This window comes from Nuphar pumila, unplaced genomic scaffold, assembly GCF_984573655.1.
Source record: "Nuphar pumila unplaced genomic scaffold, dmNupPumi1.hap1.1 HAP1_SCAFFOLD_782, whole genome shotgun sequence".
Taxonomy (NCBI): domain Eukaryota; kingdom Viridiplantae; phylum Streptophyta; class Magnoliopsida; order Nymphaeales; family Nymphaeaceae; genus Nuphar; species Nuphar pumila.
The window spans coordinates 1-20,650 of NW_028323489.1; the positions used below are offsets into that span (position 1 = coordinate 1).

At 55.2% G+C, this 20,650-nt stretch overlaps 3 protein-coding genes across 3 annotated transcripts; all 3 read left to right on the forward strand.

The window, feature by feature from the left end:
• The first annotated feature begins 10,806 nt into the window (after window positions 1-10,806).
• On the forward strand, window positions 10,807-11,553 carry LOC149809754 (uncharacterized). Its single transcript, XM_089994621.1, has one exon. It carries the CDS (start codon window positions 10,807-10,809, stop codon window positions 11,551-11,553), a length of 747 nt encoding a protein of 248 aa, XP_089850747.1.
• A 4,605-nt stretch (window positions 11,554-16,158) lies between these two features.
• On the forward strand, window positions 16,159-16,581 carry LOC149809755 (uncharacterized). The gene has a single exon (XM_089994622.1). The coding sequence runs from the start codon at window positions 16,159-16,161 to the stop codon at window positions 16,579-16,581; it is 423 nt and encodes a 140-aa protein (XP_089850748.1).
• A 6-nt stretch (window positions 16,582-16,587) lies between these two features.
• On the forward strand, window positions 16,588-17,046 carry LOC149809756 (uncharacterized). The gene has a single exon (XM_089994623.1). The coding sequence runs from the start codon at window positions 16,588-16,590 to the stop codon at window positions 17,044-17,046; it is 459 nt and encodes a 152-aa protein (XP_089850749.1).
• Window positions 17,047-20,650: the final 3,604 nt, after the last annotated feature.

The window sequence follows — 20,650 nt, forward strand, 5'->3', positions numbered from 1 at the left end:
CGGTTGGAGGTGCAAGCGCAGTCCAATCCGATCTGTGGTCATGTTCTGTGGGCAGGATGAGAGTATGTCGCGGTGTGGTGGATTAGAGACTCGGCGCAACACTTGTTCCCCCCTTGATGTCTGACGCTTGTGCTGGTGATTCAGGCTGGCTCCAGCGATCGCATGGCTGCTGTGGTGGCGACCTTCCTGCGAGGCGTCCTCGACATTTACCTGCTCTTGCCCTCGGCTATGTCCTTCTCCCAGGAGCATGAAGCGCTCATGTACATGTGTGCATACCCACTCAGCTCCGCGTCGTCATACTGCAGTGCAGACACGGCGGCGGGCTTGAACGGGAGCCTGCTCAGTCAGCTGCTCAACCCTCAAGATGCCGTGCTCAATCCTTGCCTATCTGGCCCGCTGTCCGACTTGACTCAGGTACGCATCTCAGGCAGAGACACTGCTTTACTGGACACGCCCACGGCGATACCTGACCTGCTGGACGTCAAATATGGACGGCACGCCTTGAGAGCTTCCTCATCGTCCGCTGTCTGCGTGCTACCGATTATACGTTGCCACTGCGTTTCATGGACCCATGTTGTGTGGTGCTCTGTGCATGCTGTTCAGTAGTGTGCTGGAGGCGCTGCTTGCATGTCATGATCATGACACTGATGTGGTTCCTGCAATCATGAAGCAGCTGTAAATTGAGTGTGTTTCATTTATTGTCATTAGAAGTAATCCATAAACAACGGATCTCTCCCCACAGGCCATCAGGGATGTTTCAGTGACGATACCCTTGTTCGGGCTCTGCCGCATCCTTTGCAGCGTGCATGGGCCCGCAGAAGAGCCGGTTCTCAATTGTCCTTAATTAAACTTGCCATACAGGACTTGCCGGCAGCAGGTAGGATGTTTTGAGAGAGGAGGGATTCCTTAGCAGGGATGCAATGTGCAGCTTCCGCCCTGTACAGTTGCATGTTAAAATCATCGTTTGAGAGAAATGTATCCTATCTCCTGGACCATCATACAGAAGCGACACTCAGCGAAGGTGATGTCACCATCTGTTGCAGATGACTCAGGAGCCGCTGGAGGAAGACCTATTCCGATTTTCTGGCTATCCAGGGGGCCCGCAGCCCCCCACATGGCAGCTGCGCCCAATGCCTCAGCCTCACAGCCACCAACACACGCGCATCCCGCATGACCGGGCCCCATTTTCGCAGCCAGTCAGCACAGCAACGGCGCTGTTGGAGGTGCAGATGCGGCTGTTGGCGAGGCTGTTCACGCTTGTGAGCGAGGCCAAGCAAGTCGAACTTCTGGAGACAATGATCACTGCTGTCGACTGGACAGCTGCTGTCAAGGGGAAGAAGCCCGACGCTCAACAGGCACGCTTGTCTTGTCACCAACTTTGCGCATACTGTGCGTTACCGTGCTTTACGTCGCACATGGCAGTGTCATCATCTGGCTGCAAACACGTGCACGTGTGGCTGCGTTTCGCCAATTTTGCAGCGTTGAAAGCCATGCAACCTCAGGTGCCGCTCTCCCCACAAAGCAATCAGCACGTGTCAGAGGATCTGGGGAGGCCATGGGAGGCTGCTCGGTGCAGGTGTGTGTGTCAACTTTAGGCCATCGCAGTCACACAGTTGCAGTTACACAGTTGAAGTCACACATTTTGGCTCTCGTCCTCTGCTTGCACTCTTCTGACAATCCGAGTGTTTGTGAAGGCCACCAACCTGGTTTGCGTGTGCTGCGTGGCGCTTTCTGGCCTCTCTTCGATTGCCAAGCTCTGCAAGTCGTCCGGCCGCACCTCCCCCGCAGTTGCCGGCTGCGTGCAACGCTTGGGCCTGATGCTGCTCAAAGCGAATGCGATTCGGCCGGCTGCTGAGCTGCTCTCGTTCGCCGCTGTCATTGGCGGCGATATGGCGGCGCGGCAGCTTGTGCAGCTTTGTTGCGAGCAGCTCCGCCTCAACTTGTCGTCTTCTTCGCTTCAGGCTGGCTTCCTCCTCACGCTGGGCGCTGTGCATCGCAAAGTTGGCGGGATAGCACTCCAGCGTGTCGTCCCGCAGAGCGCCAATGTGCTATTCTCATACGCAGCCAAGCCAACCGCAGAAGGTGCGGTTTGATATCGGTCGATTTGATACTCGTTCAAACCACAGTGACGCACTCCTGACGATGTGTTGATGGCAGGATTGAGATTAGCAGGTCGACGCACACCACTTGCCGCAATGCGACTCAGCATACATACTCATTGGCGCTGTAATATTTGGCCGCTGATCCTTTGCCGATGTGCTAGTGATTCACTTGGCAACTTGAAGCAGACACATCTAGATGCGGTAGTGTTGTACAAAGACTCCCCATTGTCGTCTTGATACGATATTCTACTCCGGAGTTGTCAGTGCGCGTGCCTGCATCACTGATTGCCTCAGTCCAGCGGCGTTGTATGCCTCACTCTGCTCGAAGGCCCCCCATTTGCAAGTGTGTCCGGCAGCAGGACCAGTCTCTTTAAAAGGAGCGATGGCCGGTCTTTACATGCAGGGAACTGCCACGCAGTCGCCCTGCACAGCCTGTTCCTCGTGGCCTCAACAGCCTTCAACTTTGCGCCGTACGTGAACGACACCCTGGCAGTGGCGGTGCAGCGGATGCTGTCTATGCCTGTGGACGAACCCGTCGTTCGCCCCCTCGTTGCCGCCTTGGCTAATGCTGTTGTGGAAGTCCAGGGCCCGGAGTTTTCTTCCAGTGCCTCCTCATTCCCCATCTGCCAGTAAGCTCACTCATCTCTCGGAATGAAACACGCTGGTCATACGTTCGCTCTGCTTCACTTACTGTCAAGGTGCATTTCACTGTGAACGTGTACAAACGTGTTTGTTTGCCTCAAGTGCAGAATGATGTCCGGGTGGAACTGCCAATGTCCATTGCGATGCGGTTGTGCTGTATAAAGATGCAATGTCTTCATCAAGTACATGGGAGTGTCATCGGTGCTGCACTTGAATGGGATGAGGGTGAGTTGTCCGCGATGAACAGGCCTTGGCTAATGTCGCCAAGACATGCACACCTGGTATCTAGATCGCACATAAATCATGGCCTGCGCACTAGTGTGATTGTGCACTCGGATGTCTGCAGGGCAATCATGGCTGAGATGTCCGCCGACAACATAACCGCCAGCCTGGTTCTAGACCTGGAAGCGACGGCGAGCAAGCGTCAGCTCGTTCTGTACGGCACCCAGATGGTCATGTTCGCACCTCGAGCCGTCTCTGCCCACCAACAGCTGCCGCTGCTGGCCGCAATGCTTGGCAGCAAACGCACAACGCTCAGGCTGTCTGCGGCCACGTCCCTTCGCCACCTCGCAGATCGACATCCAGGTGCGTTCCACCTCTGTTTACGCACTGCTGAGCAGATGAGCCGAATGGGATACCTTGATGATGATGTATCTTTTAACAACACTACCGCATCCACATGGACATTGGCAACTTCAAGAACTACTTGGGAATTAGTGCTACCATTACCTTCATCTGAGGCAAGCGTACCTGGACCAGCCTGACTTACCAAATCCTGACCTGACATGTCTTCTTCATCGTCTTGTACCATATCCTGACCTGACATGTCTTCTTCATCGTCTTGTATGATGTCCGTGCCAACCACGCAGCTGCTCTCTGCGCGGGAGAAACTCCCATCTTGGTCACTGCCTGAGTAGGGCTGTGCGTAACCTGCGCAGGGCAATGTTGCAGGCTGCTTATGTTGAGTTTCAGAATGCTGTTACACTTTTTGTTATTACATTCTTTTGACACCATGATGCTCGGGCGCTCACCCTCCTGAACCACAAGCAGTGTCGCTGCGTGCATTCTCCGAGAGGCAGCAGCACAAGAGCATGCTCGAGTGTGCAGAGATCTTGATCGAGCAGTGCACGGAGGAGGTGCTCATGGCGGCGCTGGACTGCGAGCGCGACCCCCAGGTGACCGCACTCCTCAAGGCAGCCCTCTTGCACATCATCCTGGAGGCCAGCCCCTCCGGGCCGGGCCCCTGGATCACGTTGCTATGCAGCATCGTCCAGGGGGCGCCTGAGTGGCGGGCAGGGGGGAAGAACAAAGCACTCGCAGAGGTGGATGAGGAGGGTGCGCGCGGCGAGGAGGATGACTCTGCCCCACCATCCCCATGCGCCGCCGACCCTGGCAATGGGGCTGCGGAAGTCCTGGCTGTTGACCAGGTGAGTGGCATGTCCAAACGAGGTCATGGACGCAACGGCTCAACTTGAGCTTCTTAAGATGCTTTGTGGGAGGGTCTTTGCTTGCAATATGTCGAGAAGCCTTGTCATGCAAGGCTTCTCGACAAGCAAGATTCTTAGTGCGGAATCACACTGGCAACTCCTTCAATCCTGGTATGAAACGCGTAGATTAGCTGTTTCGGCTCTTTCCTGCATGACGCACTGTCACCCGTCCCTCCGCATCCCTGAAACCGCAGTCCCGTTACAAGCCTCGGTCACCTGGACCTCCCAACGACTCGGTATATACATCAGTGTTTGCTGAGTGTTGTGAATTAGCAGGATTCACCAGAATGGGTTCGTCCAGATTCCCTACATCGGATCAGCATTGGTGTCGACATATGAGTTCCAATACATGCCATCGTTGCCGAGGTGGCGCATGGAGATTCGTGTTAACATGGTGCCACGACATTCCCCGGTCCGCCGTCATCCATTGTCAATGTATGACATCACTCTGGAGTTGCAGGAATGGGAGAAGGTTCCTCAACTGACGGTGCCTTCACTGGGAAGCAAGGCATTTGCCTTGGAATGCTTGCTGCAAATGATGGACTCGCTCGCTAGCGACCCCCTCCATTGCTCTGTCAAACCGGAGGAGAGTACTACGGATGTTCTCATCGATCACGTGGGGGCGCTAGTCCGTTGCAGCTTCGCCATCGCTGAAGGCAAAGTGGAGTCGTTGCGGGTACGCATCAGCTCGCCTGCAGCTTCGTGCTGAGATTGATAGTCCTGGTAGACGTGCCCATGCAGCTGTAGAGCGATCGACACACCAGAAACAGAACAGCAGGTCATGGCTTCCAACTGTGCCAAAGGCTGCAATTGAGTCTGGCATCACAGAGAGAAGAACGAGCTTTACTTTCGTTCATGCGCCATCTCGCAGATGTCCATGTTGATCTAGTAGCGATGCGAACGGATGTGTCGCGATCATGCTGCATTGTGGAATCACGACGGCTGTGACATTCGAGCCCCAGCAGATTGGCTTCTATCCTTGGCACCAATAATCATCATCAACTGGCAGGCTTGGTCTCCCTACTATCTCGCGATGCTTATAACGAGATCATGCAAGCAACGGCTTGTTCATTCCATTGCTATGGCAATGTTGCACGAGCAGTGTCAAAACGTTGACAACAACATAATTTGCCTCGATGGCTGTTTCAACACCATCGAGGCACATCACTGCCTGGCACTCCCATACACATGACTGACCAGCATCCGATTATCAGGCGTGTAGTTGCAATTGCGGAAGGCTCTTCACATGTCGAATCCGGCAGGATTGAGGTTACTCTGTCTTGCAGGTTGGGGCGTTAGTGCTGTTGAGCAAGCTCGTTGTGATTTTCCAGTACGTAGAGGACCCCACCTTGGGGGATGGCTCCCTGCTGATGGAGATGCACGTGGCTCCCTTTGTGACTGCGATCAAGAGCGCTCTCAAGAACGGGGTTGCCGCATCGGTGACCGCGGAGGGCGCGCTTCTTGCGTACCGCCTCATGCACTCCGGCATCTTGTCCAACGACCCGCAGTCCGCTCAGAGTGTTGTGAATGCTTTAGTTGAGCGGGTGTGCTGGCCTATCTCTTCCCCCAATCACTTTCTTTCACATGCGTTGCTTCCATCAAGGGAAGTCGCTCCCCGCGTCTCTCACTTGCGGTCATGCAAGTGCTGCAATTGTTTTCATCCATTGCACAACAAAAGCACGAGAGCTGCTTGGATGTTGTCGTTTGAATGCATGGCATCCCAATTCGAATGCCAATTCGAATCCCAATTTCAATGCATGGTATCCCTATCCCCATAGCGTACCTTCCCAGTCATGAGTGAGTGTTCATTACAATGGTTTGACATTCTTCTGATGAGGCGGCAACCGTTGAATGGCATGTGTGCGCAGATCGCGGACTTTGAGAAGGAAGACGAAGTAGGTCGGAGCTTGTATGCAGAGTGGGTCGGCACTCAGCTGCGCGTTGCCATCCTGCACGCGCTGGCGCAGTGCATGCTGGTGGGGTTCAAGACAGCATCAGCAGAGGCCGACGGCAGTGTGCGCTCGCATGTGCTGTCAGCACTCGTGCCTCATGCTCGCACGCTCGTGCCCTGGTGGCGCTGTGTTGTGGTCGACGCTGCTGTGCTTCTGTTCGAGCAGCCCCTTGTGCATCAGGTGCGCTGCTTGGATCCAGCTGCGCGTGGAACGAATTACGGCGACGCTGGGTGTGGAATCAGACTCAGCTCGAAACGCATGCGTGTATTTGTTGGCATCATAAGATTGTCTTTGGCTTGGAAGTCATTGTTAAGCACCGCAGTGCTCCTTGTGTTCGCAGCGCTGGTGTTGGCAGTGGCTGAAGTCCCACAAGCAGCGACCACTGGTACACAGCGTTCCATGAGTTTGTAACATGACCCCACTGCTGTACATTGCATGCAGGAAGATGCATGATGATGCAAGATGCATATTTTGGCAACGTCACACTGTTCGCACGGACGTCGGCAACTTGAGGTACAACTAGGGATCAAAACACGACGATTCATCAATCATTTATGATACGTGCCCAGCTCACAAGGGTTTGGCATTGTTGCTTGTGGTGCGAGAGTTAGCTTAGCATGTTGCACCGTCTTCCCGCCATTCTATCATGCACACCGCGACCTTGCTGAGGTGCCTTTGTGTGCTGCAGGCGCACAAGTCGCCTCTGCTGCCGTCCACATCATCACTCACCGTCTCCAAGGTGCTTCCAACAATGGCGGCCGCGCTCCCAAACGTGCTCGAAGCAATCGCAGCGCTCCTGGCCCACCTAGCGCAGCAGGAGCCCGAGCTTCTCAGCGCCAGCGACCAGACGCAGCAGCTGCGTGCGTGCCACGACAGCGGCATCGAAATTGCTCAAATGCTGCTCATCACGATGCTCGCACCCTTGCCGATGCCTCTCGACTCGATCGACGCTCTCGAGGCGCTCTCCGTCGACATGGCCGCCGTCTTCACTGCCCTCGAGCACCTCGTCTCCGCGCCCCTCCAGCGCTGCGGCCTCTGCGGGCCCTCCGCAGTGTGCGCGCTCCTGAGCACGCTGCGCACGCAGGTTCCGGCCGCAGCGCACGCGCTCCACACCGTCGTGCATTTGAGCAGTCTTGAGGAGGCTTCGAGCTGGAACGCCGTGCTCTGCGATGCGTTGCTGCGTCACACCGCCCACCTGCTCAAGGTGCTTGCCGAGGCGGTGGAGCCCCGGGCGAGCGCTGAGTCGTCAGGGCCTTCCACAGAGTCGCAGGGGGGGCTTCGAGACATGGAGCAGGGCATTGTTCAGATGGTGTGTGTGGTGGCGGACCTGCTGTGCCCGTTGCAGGGGCGGCCAGCCGCCCATGCCGGGATCAGCGAGGTTGCGGTGGGCATGGGGGAGCTCGTGGACGCGGACAGCATCACATACGCGCCCCGCGTGGTGGAGGTGGGCGGGTACAGCGACTTCCACCTGCTGGTAGCGCCTGCCCCAGCGCCCGCCCGGCGGTCACATCCCGGGAACGACGGTGCTCGCCGCAGCAGCTCAGGCGAGAGCTTTGCGGAGAGCGAGACGGCCATCATCCTGTGCTTGTCGGCCTGCAACACCCTGCTTAGGTCCGGCCGAACGGAGCACGTCGCAGACGTCGTCGGCGTCATGTGCCACAGCTGCCTCACGCAGCTTGCGGTTTCTCCGGACGGCAGCCCAATGATCCGCGCAATCCAGCGTGTGATGTGTGACCAGGGACCCGGCGGGGCGCTTGCCACCGCGTGCGCGCGCGTCCAGGGCGCCACTGACGGCTCAGCCGCCGCGCTGGAGAGCGTCATCGTCTCCACGCTTTCGGCGGCTCAGGAGATGGAGTGCAAACTGCCAATGCTGCAGCAGCTCTCTCAGCCGACGAACACCGCGGAGTCCAGTCGCCGAGCGGTGTTGCTCTCTTTCGTCTTCACGTTGGCCTCTCAGCTCCCAGTATGTCCCAGAAGCAAGGACCATGGGCGAAAACTGACCAGCGACACTCAGGTGGCAGCTGCAGTGCTCTCGGCGATTTCGTGTGTGCAGTCAGGGTTGGAGGAGACCGCCAGCGCACATGCCCCTCAGCCCGACGCAGCTCGCATGGCAACCTTCTCTGCGCTGCTGAAGCTGATCATGCAGCACGTGCGGACGTCTGCCACGCAGTCCGCAAGCAAGTCAGCAACGCTGTTAGATGAGCTCATCATCGCCAAGATTGTGCCCACCACTGCGCGCGTTGCTTCGCAGCTGTTGGCCAAGCCACGACGCGAGTATGAGGACGTGATGCAGCTGGTGTGGAACTTCCTGCTGGTTGTGACTGCGGTGTCGGAGGGGGCCACTCGCCATGCGCTTGCGGGTGTGCTTGTTGTTCTCATCATCGATGCAATGAGTCCGCGCGAAGGAGGGGAATTTTCTGCGAACCCAACTCTGTCGGTGTCGGCAATGTCTATATTCAAGACGCGTATGAGCACTGGAGTGCTTGCGGACTGCGTCAAGGACATTCTGCCTGCGCTGGCTGATGAGGACAAACAGCGACTGCGGGCTGGCGCGGCAAACGCTCAGCGCTTGTCCGACGCCGCGGCCAAGGCGGCTGCTGCAAAGCAGTTAGCAAGCAGTGGGGCGAAGATGGGTGCTCTGCAGATCGACATGTCTTGCTTCAAGGCTGCATCGTAGCTTTGAAACTGTCTGAATAAGGTAGAGCTTGCTGAATAGCAGCCGTAAGCACGTAGTATAGGCACATGCGTGTGCGGCAGTAGCGAGGTGCAGAACAATGATCAGAACCCGTATCGATCGGAGGGCAATAGTCGATAATCATACCACAAGCATGATTGCCCGTTTGTGAATTCACATTCGAATGTGTGATGGATGCTCAGAGTGCATCCCTTCATTTCTACGTGATCAGCATTGAAAGCATGCAAACCAGGTGAACACAGAGTTGTATAATGTCTGAAGGGCTAACGAACATGCTGAAACTATCAGTCCCCCAATTGTGTTGCAATTATTTATATTCCTCGAGCGAGCGTGCGAGGCGGCGCTTTGGGGGTGCGCAGCGCCCCCCGCCTGAGTCAACGACAAATTTAAACTCTTTGAACTCTTTCAAATGTAAGCATGCTATTGCGTGGTCAGGAAGACTCGATGGTTGATTTTCGGCCGCCACGTGAGCACGTTCCTGGGCTGTATATGTAGACGCCAACTGGCCAACACGCCTTATTCTCGAAGGCAATGACATGATGCACCTGCAGGACCTCCACCTCATGAGGTGATCACCTTGCTCCATCAGTGCACTTGTTCGAGCCCGAAATTCCTCAAAACAGATATGGTGGCAAACCCAACAGTTCATTCGCCACAGCACCAAATTCCTTGCCATAATGGGAGCAAGTTTGCAACCCCCCGCCATTGTGGCCACAAAGTGCAGTGTGAGCCAATCGTGCTGCTTTCCACGTGCTGGCATGCATTTATGTTCGAACATCTCATGTGATCACGATTGCGGACGACCATGCATGCATCGTAGCAAGTGACAAAACTTAAGCTGGGGGCATGTGCGAAGCATTCATATTGTGCTTCGCCAGCACCATGTGGCTGAGAACCAACAGAGGCCATGGAGACATTTTGTGTTGTGTGCTGTTGTCCTAAATAAAACGGTTCCAACTCATCAAGGGCTGGTTGGGCGCGAGATCAGCCATGGCTGTAGACAGATCCGTCCAGATCTGCAACAACAGTGGACTGCCATCTGCGTAAACGCTACAGCTAACGTCAACTGCTATGTACACGTATTATCCTAATGTGACATTTATTGACCCCTGTCGAGAGCTCTGATGATGAGCATCAGCACTGACGCTTGCGATGAGCATCAGCACTGATCCAGATCCGTACAGCTCTGGATAAGGCCTCTAGGGATGAAACGTTATGTTCACTTCCGCTCGCTCTCTTGTCCATACCGGCGTCCATGATATGTATCCAGCGGCATGACAACCATTTGTACAACCGTGTGATGTCGCTGTGAGTCAACCAATCTTTTGGAAGGTTCTGACGATGCCATTGTCGGAATCTTCCATCGTCGATGGTCTACTTGGACCAGGCTGTTGTTTAGTCACGAGCTAGGGACGGTCACGCAAGCGACAATCTATCTTTCAAGATATTTCACAATTTTGTAAACCCCTCCCCGGACGACCCGGCGCTGAACCTTCCCATCACCAGGGAGGAAGTCGAACTCGTACCCTCGACATGGCGCAAAGGCCTCGTAGTCAGCCTGTACAAGGCTGGCGAGCGCTCCGTTTGTGGCAACTACAGACCTATCACGCTGTTGCCGGTTATCGACAAGCTGTTCACAGCGATCATCGGTGCTCGGCTAGAGAATACCCTTCCCCTGCACGACCACCAGTCAGCCTTTCGCAAACACCGGGGCACCATGGATCCCCTGTTTGTCCTTTGTTCCGTCATCTCCCTGCGCAAATCTAAAAATCTTCGCACACACGCTTTTTTCCTGGACTTAAAAAAAACGTACGACCTCGTTTGGCACTCTGGACTGTTCTACAAACTTCACCGTAAAGGGGCCAAAGGCAAGTCATGGCGTATCATACGAGAGCTCTACGCCAAGGGCAGCAGCGCCCCGAAACTTGATGGCCAGCTTGGCGAATTCTTTGCGATTGGGCAAGGCGTCGCCCAAGGCTGCCCCCCTCTCCACCATGCTTTTTAACGTCATGATTGATGACCTTTTGGTTGACTTGCAGTCTTCATGCCAAGATGCAGGGATTACCATCCACCCTGAACGCCTCAACCTCGTGGGCCAAGGGTATGCTGACGACATTGAATCCCTGTCGAGTGCTCGCACAGGCTTGCAACGCATTATCACAGCCTACAAACTGCACCTGGACCGCTGGAAAGGCGTGGCCAACATCGCCAAGTGCCATACTGTCGTTTTCCATCCCGCCGACGCCTCTAGTGACCCCTCTGGCACGCCCATCAGTGACGACGGCCCGGATCAATGGTACTGGGGCGCTACCCCGTTGACAAATACGCACCGCACAAAAAATCTTGGGTTGGTCTTGACAGCAGACTGCCAGTGGGCCGCGCATGCTCAGCTTGCCCGCCGCAAGGGCCAAGCCGCTGTTCACATGTGGAAGCGCACCCTGCAAAATCCACACATCACTATGCGCGCCAAACTCGCGATCATCAATGGCTGCATTAAGCCGTGCATGACTTATGGTATGGAGCTCTGGGCGCCACCCCCGGCTGCGCTCGCGCCCCTCGAGGTGCCGATTCGACAAGCCCTGCGACTGGCTCGGTGTGCCGCGTGGCATGCTTCGCGCCCGGTACCCGTCCGCGCTCCTGCACAACGACTCAGCGGTCCGCACGCTCGAGTCTGACAACCGCGCTGCCCATGCTCGCTACTGGTCCCGTGTCCGCCACCTCCCGGACAAGCGCCTGCAACGGCGCACATTGACGATGCTGCCGCCTGATAACCCTTGGCTGCGCCGTGTGCTCGCATGGCGCGCTGAGCTGATTGCGGTGGACCCCGCCTCCCCCCTCGCGGCAGCTCTGTCCGCCCCGTCCCCTCACCCCTTGGCGGACCCCCACTCCTAACCCTGTCACTAACCCAGCTATTAACCATGCTGTCGCTCTTGGGGACGCCTTGCGTTATGCGGATGCCGCCCGCGCTCGCTCGCTTTGTGTATTTTCGCTTGCACTATTTGGGGCGTCTTGCGCCGCGCCCCAGCCTTACCTTGTGCATGATGTTTGTTCGCCATTTGCTACCTTTGCGAGGCCGCTTTCATCGCGACCTGCCCTCCCTGCCAGCCTCGGTCGATGACCCCCCCCCTTGTGTCTCTTGCCCGGACTGCCACTGTGTGATTTCTTGTGAAAGTGCCCGATTCACACCTGCTGCACGTGACCTTCGCATGGCCGTGCACTGCGTCACCTCTTGCCTCGCTACCCGCGCAGTTACTGAATGGTATCGTGACGTTGCAATACGGTTGTGCCCCACTTTGCCGATGGCCGTTGCCTTGACCGGCGCAATTCGTTCTGAGGGGCTTTGGGCGTCTGGCTGGGACGCTGCTTGGGAGCGAGCCGGTTTGCCCTTCCTTCGCCAACTGCTCTCTCCCACCATCGCCTGCCACGCCCAAGCTCCCGCGCAGCGCGCTCGCATGTTAGAAGCCACCGGCTTATATCTGGCTCACACAGACGCGACAGCTCTGCCTGGCGTTTTGCCAGCGCCTGCCACTTTTGGCGATGTGCCGTCCGTGCCTTTGGCGCCCTGTGCGCATGTCGTTATCCGCCCTGTTGGCGCCACTCTTGATGCTGCCTTTTGGCGCAGACTTGTTGATGCTCTTCCCTTTTCTGTTCTCCCTGCGCAGGTTCCCGCGCTGGGGCTTGAGGCCGAAGCCCTTTGGGTGTGTCCTCGTAGGCGTAGTGCTCGTTTGCGTGGTCCTGGCGTGATTCCCGTATTGATTTTCTTTTCTTTTCTTTTTACTCGAGTCCGGGCTAATACACGCATGTGCACGCTCGAGCAACCCACAGTCCTGACCATCTGACGCTACTGCAGCAAGTATTCCTGTACTTTTGTGCACCAGAATTTCTCCAGTACGCCCAATCCACGTCATCATCTGACTTCCGTTAAGCTCTCTGCGCTCTCTGGACAGGAGGTCCCATGTGCACAGCGGTCTAATACAGCCATTGGCAGTCCCGTACGGTTGGAAGGGAACAAGCAGAAGACGATTCACAAAGAATGGGACCTTCTGTTACTAGCAGCATCAATATAGTTTCCATGGAATATCTCTGACATCTTCAAAGCCCCTACAAAACAGCAGGTCGCTAGGCGAATCTCCTCCAGATCTCAAGGGGGAGTGCGTGTAGTGAATGTGCCAGTGCTGGAAGCAGAGGCGTTGCCTACTAATGAGGTTGATAGGCAACACCTCCTTGACAATATCTGGAGTTGGTACTTAATTCAAGGGAAAGCCAGATATGTTGCATCGCCGCATTCTGCGGTGCCATGGAAGTGGACGTGCATCGGTGAACAACCACGCAGGCTTGCACCATATCTGTCAAGTTTGTCCTCTGTTCGGGCTCGTACTATCATGAGCGCTAGGAGTGGTAAGCTGTTTGCCCTGCGAAGCCGACTTCAAAATCAGACTTACGAGTTTGTGGATCCCGTACAGTATCACTGCAAGGACTGCGATGAGCATTTGGGGGATGCTCACACAGGCTGTGTTCACTGTACCGTGGATTGTCCCATCTTGTGGCCAAAATAGACCAATTTCTTGAAACGGTTGGAGGTCTTGGATTACAAGGTGGGAATTTGGCAACTAAATTGGAATCTCTGTTGGGAGTTGATCTCCTGACAAAGATTTTGAGTGTGGGTTGCGACGATCTCCCAAAGGAATTGACGGGTCGTTTTTGGTCAGCCGTGGCTGACCTCCTTTCTTGCAGGGTACAGGACGAAGAGGATGAAGACATGTCAGGTCAGGTTATGGTAAGTCAGGCTGGTCCAGGTACGCTTGCCTCAGGTGATGGTAATGATAACTCTGATTCCCAAGTAGTTCTTGGAGTTGCCAATGTCCATGTGGATGCGGTAGTGTTGTAAAAAGATACATCATCATCATGGTGCGCATGGTTTTTTATGGAATTTTGACTGTGTGGAGCTCAGATCTGCTGTTTCACTGATGCTCGAGCCATGGGCCCGGTGATTGCCATAAATCGCTGCATGCTTTTCCCTCGAAAGACGATATCTTGCGTCAAAGATGCACTATTATCATTTTCTTCCAGTATTTAAGAGCTTTCACCAGAAGTTCTCTTGTTCATGTCTTGTGAACTGATGATTTCATCGTTGCCGTCGCGAATCACACATAGTGTCAGGTGTATTCGGCGCCCATTGCAGCTCACGCTCGTCATCAAGACGCTGACATGCATCAATATGCGTTGTTGATACGGCATCTGCAGCTTCATCGTCATCGACTTGTAGACAAGTACGACGTGCTGTCGCGCCTCCTTCGCGCTACCAAACTACATCTTCAGGGTGACATTCTAATTGGATGGTGCTGCTGACATCAGTAAGCGCAATGTACACAGCAAATTACGACTTGGCGTTTGACCTTTCAACACCGAAGAAAGAGCCCATTTGTTTTTATCGGTTGCACATCAATCGATCGGTATCGGTTGCAAGACAATGGTTGCCTTAAAACGTACTGGCGCAATTCTGGCCAGGCTCACAAGAACAGACAGATACAAATATTTTCGACGTTCGCAGGTTGTCATGCAGTCACATTATCGTTGCAGACGTCACTAATAGGCTGCTCATGCTCGGTCCTCATCATGGTGATACATGGCGCTGGCGTCGCGTTGGAAGGTAGGAAGGACGAACTGTAAGACTGAAGCATATTCTTTACGACATGTCATGTCAGCCGTTTGCGGTTCCGCGTACGCCTTGCGGGTGGTTGCAAAATTGTAACCACCCTGTGGTTAGAACTGGTAGACTCGATAACGCGGTTGATCTTCAAAACCGTAGGTTAAATGCAACCACCATTAAGACCCCTCACGAAGAACGAAGTTCGACGTACATACGACAAAATCATCGCGACAAAGCGATACAATGAAAGAGGCATCCAATGTGCCCAGGACATTGCCTACAGCCAGCTATCGCTTGCTGTTGCGAGGACATTCCAAAACCCGAGCGTCCAGACAATACTGGAATCGGTTATTAGAACACTATATAGTATACCATATATGCCTCGCCAATCCACTAAGTCCGCATCTAAGAAGCCAATGAGCTACAAGGACAAGAAGCTTGCCACCAGGCGCACCAACACGGTGAAATCCCGCCAGGTGAGCGCACCTGCCGCATACGGCACGGTAACCCAGCGCTCCAGCCTTAAGTCCGTGACCATGTCCGATAAGAAACGCATCGGAACTGTTTCAGGAGCAGTGAGCTTCACCGCAGCTAGCCAGCCCATCAACGCTGGCCTGCCAGCCATGTTCCCTCAGCTGTCCGGACACGCTGCGCTGTTCGACCAGTACCGTTTCAAGTATTTGCTCGTCAAATACAAGACCAACAAGGGAACCACCGCGGCCGGCAACGTTATGCTTGCATGGGACTCCGATCCCACGGATCAGGCCCCTGTTGACGCTATCGCCATGTCCAACCAAGCAAGCTGCGCGGACGGACCTGTCTGGAAGGAGATCGGCCTGAAGATCCCTTGCGACAACAAGCGGCGATTCACGCGTTCGTCTGCCGTCATCAACGCAGACCAGATGTCGTACGATCACGGACGCTTCATTTCCGCCATGGAGGGATGCGCAGACGCTTCCCAGCATTTCGAGGTGTCATTCACCGTCGAGTTCAAGGAGAAGACACCGGCCTTGACATCTGCTCTGTCCACCAACAGGTCAGTGTCCCAGTTCATTTCGAAGGTCGGAACCACTGCCGGTAACGGCATGTACGCCTTCGATCCCATCACCAACCCAGTGAACGGTATTGCAGGCTCCACCGGCATTACCCTTCCTGCAGGCAGCTACTTGTTGACGTTCCGTCATCATTCCGTGCTGACATGGGCAGCCGCCTCACAGAGCATTGGCCTAATCATCGGTTCAGGCCAAGTTACTGCTCTCACTTACACCTACCCTCACCGGACAGTACGGCACGTACATGGCATCATGGGTGTTCTCCATCGCAACTCCCATGTTGATCCAGTTTCAAAACCTGAGTGCCACAGCACAGAACGGTCTGATGCACACGATCATCGAGTTGCTGTAAACCCCGGCTGTACACAGCCCATTTTAAAGGCGTAGAGAGCCCTTTAAAACTAGCGTGCGTAGCCACGCACTTTGTTATGGTGGAGTACTACCCAGAACAAAGCTAGCATGACGACAGGATGATAACTGCAATCGAGTCAGAATTAATTAGACGTCGCCAAGACGTCGGCCTTGTCGTCCTGTTAGACTAAGTAAAAGCCTTGTAAATGCGCATTTAATCGACGTTGATGGTTAGAACCACCATGCCTCCAAGGGCCATCGGCTGGTTACTCACCATCAACAACCCGGACGCTCGAATAGAGTGGCCCCCCACTGTACGTTGTGCCATCTACCAGCTCGAAAGAGGGGGGAAAACCGGGACCTTGCACTACCAAGGCTACGTTGAGATGCATAAACAGACTGCGTTCAACACAGTCAAGACCATACTTCCCAGAGCTCACCTCGAGCCTCGCAAGGGAACCGTACAGCAAGCCGTTGACTATTGTTTCAAGGCCGACGCTAGAGTAGACGGTCAGTGGATACATGGAGAAATAGGGAAAGGCACAGGATACAGCAGCGATCTAGCGGCAGCGGCAGACATGGTGACGCAGGGAGTCCGACCGTCAGCTATAGCGGAGTTGTATCCCACCACATGGATCAGATACGGTTGAGGTCACATGGACCTCGCCCTACGTCTCTCCAAGCCTCGTACATTGCCACCGGAGATATACGTGCTTTGGGGATCCACTGGCAGCGGTAACAGCAGGTGGGCGTTCGACAAGTACCCAGCCCACGACATCTACATCGTACCCGGACAGGGACAGTGGATGGACTCTTACGAGCAGCAGCCCGTCGTAATGTTCGACAAATTCTACGGTGGGATACCTTGGTTGGAGCTTCTCAAGCTCACAGACCGGCATCCTCACCAGGCTGCAGTCAAAACGTCGCACGTGAATTTCGCCCCTCGGACGATCATATTCACGAGCAACACACACCCAAGGGATTGGTACCCCAGCATCAAGAATAAAGCAGCATTTGCCAGGCGTATAACCATAATCAAGCTGGGTGACCCTGGGTATCTGGGTCACAACGACCGTCGTGTGGCCTGGCGAGACCTCCGCTTCACCCGAAATTGAGGACGAATGCTCCCCAATGGACTGCTAGGACCGGTTTAGGAGGCCTGGGTCTTGGCTTGTATTTTCCACGGGTACTTCCCTTTACGTTCCCCGACGGCATTTGACCATAGGGAGCCACATTTACCTACGACGGGGGTCCACCAGTTTAGAGCACGGTAGACCCCCTCTCTACACTTGGTAGACACCCAGTCCACCGTCGCCATCGCCGACGTAGCCAAAGACCGTAGTTTATCGGGCTTTACCCAATTAAACTGCGTCGACGTAGTTGGACTACGTCGGGACAGTACTCCGACGTAGCTCAAGACCGTAGTCTATCGGGCCACTACCCAATTGTCCTCCACGTCTATAAGGCCATCACCACTTGCCTTGCTTCGACCTAAAGGACAGCCATTCCCACATACATCACCATTCCCAGTATGACGTCCACTACTCAGCACATCCATCTCTGCAAGGGCTGCCACAACCAGAGACGCGGAGTCAAGTCTGACGGAGGCGTCAAGGGCATAATAAAGATGCCGTCTGGCGCAGGACGCTCCTACAACAGCCGCCATACATCCAAGGCTGACTGTGATTGTGCATTACGTCATCGTCAGTACATGGAGTACGTCGCCGCCATAGAGGCCAGCCGCCGCTGCGACGCCCAAGCCGCCATCCTATCTGAGCACATGGACGCCATGGCCCTGCCGACTTCCAGTCCCACTCCCACTTCCGAGTCGGAGTTCTCTGACTCAGACGACGACGACTGGCTTATCAAGACGGAGCCTCATGACGTGCCACTGCGAGCCAAGTTCGCCATGCGCACTTCCACTCCCACTTCCACTTCCACTCCCACTATTGCAATGGACACTCCAAGACCCCTCCAGGATCTGACCCCTAACCAGGGAGGTCTTGGGATGGTGACTGCCATGGAGGCCACTCCCACTTCCAGTCCCACTCCCGCTTCCACTCCCAGTTCCAAGTACCCCACCGGATACAAGCCTGGACCAGCCCTCACACCTACATGGCGTTTTCCTCCTGGCAACCTGCCAGACGATTACGACTACGACGTCAATCGAGGAACGGGACTGCACCAGGCCAAGTACCTATACGAGCTCGCCGTCAACCTCGGCACGAGGGCGTTGCCTCTGCCACAGCAAGGCGACGGCTATTGGAGGCAGCAGTGGTACTTATGGAACCACATCCGTAACGTGAAGACATTCAGGAACGTCACATGGACTGAGGTGTCTCAGAAGGCATTCATGCTCTGGGACTCCGACAAGTGGCAATACATCGCTCGCGACTACGCCAAGCTTTTCCAAGGCGCTCCCATTCCCACTACCAGTCCCACTCCCACTATCCAAGTTGTCCCGCAAGACCCTCCAGCACAGGACGCACCCGTCCAGGAGGTCTGTCAGGACACTTTCCCCATGGACTTAGACACTTCGAACATGGCAGACGAAGAGCTCTTCGCTTACTACGACAAGATATTCTCATAAGAGCCGCCCTAGCAGCCCAGCATCCCAGCCTCTCTCTCTCTCGGACCCACCTTGCGCTCCGCGAAAGCACCCCCCGAACACCCGCCCGGTCAGATTTGCGGATATGGTTGTGGGTGGGAACCATATGGAACGGATTCAAATCCGGCGGGGGATTTGCGCAATCGCCTCGTCAGCTATACGCTACACAGCTATACACTATCAAGACAACTCTCCTCATCTAACACCGGTCACTTTGCCCAGGCAAGCTGGGGGTGGACATGACAGGTTCCTGTTACGGCGTGACTCGAGTCTACGCAACAGAGTGATAGGGGTGGTCATGGCGCAAGACCACAGAAATCTTCGATTTTGAACGGTACAATTATAATAGGCAACACCCTATAGACAACGAGTGTCATAGACCCTGGATCCAGATCCGTCCAAGGACCGCTAACCCGTCCCTCCAAGGATCGATCATCACCTCCAAGCTACCTCTACACATCATACCCATGGACCAAATTTGAGGTTGAACGCATGACTACGGCTATAAATAATGGCCGGGGAGCTGAGCTGCAAGCTTGTGCAGAATTGACGGTACGCAAGGACCGCCAAAGATACTTAACGATACATGGGTTCACTCCATGGATCGCCTCAACATTTGGGAGTCCAAAGGCAAAGACATTGGACCCTGTAAGGAGCACGGCATGAAACGCATGCGATACAATCGCCGTCTATCTGAAGATAGACTCATGTCTGCTTCCGCCAAGCTAAACGCTCAGGCCGAGAAGCCTAAGCCTAAGGCAAAGGCTATTATAGCGAAACGACTTGCTATCGCTGCTAAAGCCGAAGGCCCAAAGTCAATAAAAACCTTCTTTGCTCGCAAGTAGTGGTGGAGCCGGGGTCTACCAAAATGAGCCCCCAGTCTACCCACCCCGCAACCACCCTGTTGGGCTTGTGAGCATGCGCGATGATTGTTGGCGTCACCGCAATACACGTGCACATCAGCAATACAGCAGTATGTACTGGTAGATATATCTCGTAACCAGCATCTAACCAGCATCTGATACGTTTCAGTCGTCGGACAAGTCGAACAGAAGCGAATTGCACTCCTGTGAATCGCTCTGAGCAACTGCATCAATGCAACTGCATAAAGCGACGAGGTCACGTACTAGCACGAGATATGGGAGACTAAGGTGGTGTGATGTCGAGGTAGATTACGGGATCCAGGGTTCTAGGGGTTGTTGCAGTCACATTTCAAATGCAGAACGCTACAGCACATGTTGAAAAGTACTCGCAAGCCATACTGACAGCCCCATTGTGACATGCAGCCATCCAAGGCCCACGCTCCGCTCGGGACAACCTCCAGTCCGAGCTCCATCGCGTCTGACAGAGCCTCGGGAAGGAGAGGCGGCTCCGTGTGGCCGCTGAGCAATGCCAACAGGAGCGGAGGAGGCTGCGCGGGAGGCCGCAGAAGCGCCACTCTGCTCAGACCTCGGAGCTGGAGCGTTTACTCCGCGCCAGCCAGGACGAGGTGGCGGAGGCCCGCCGGGACGCAGCATCCGCCAAGGCGCGCCTCGCAAAGGCGGAGGCTTTGCTGCACAAGGGCTGTGCAGGCAAAGAAGGTGCGCCGCCTGGAGGTTGCAGTCGAGCAGACTCAGGACCCCAACCTCTGAGCTTGCGTCGGTACAACCTCACTCTTCGCCTTGCATACTTTTCTTCTTGATCGGCAGATATCCCTCATAGTTTGCTTTTGTTGCGCACGATGAGTTCAATCCCGAACTGGCATTTATGCTGCTTGCGGTGCGGTGGCCATACATAACTGACGCGGCCACCCGTCGTTCAAGCACCTTTTTTCTTCCTCTGTGATAACATGGAACGCCCTCGTCGGTTCCTGCCTTTTTGCAACCATTTGGCGGCCTGCTTTGATGAACCTGTCCAGTACATGATGCCCCAATCTCACGTAGCCGAGCGTTGTGCAGGAGGCGTCCGAGGTCATGGGCCTCGGATCGCAACGAGGTCGGGGCGCTGCAAAAGCGCCGTACCAACGCCGTTATAGGGTGAGGGCCCACCAGCGACAGCAGCCTGCCCTCGAGCAGCACCGCGGAGGGTGCGCTCTTCATGGACTCCCGCAGAGCGAGGAGAAGGAGCCGGCT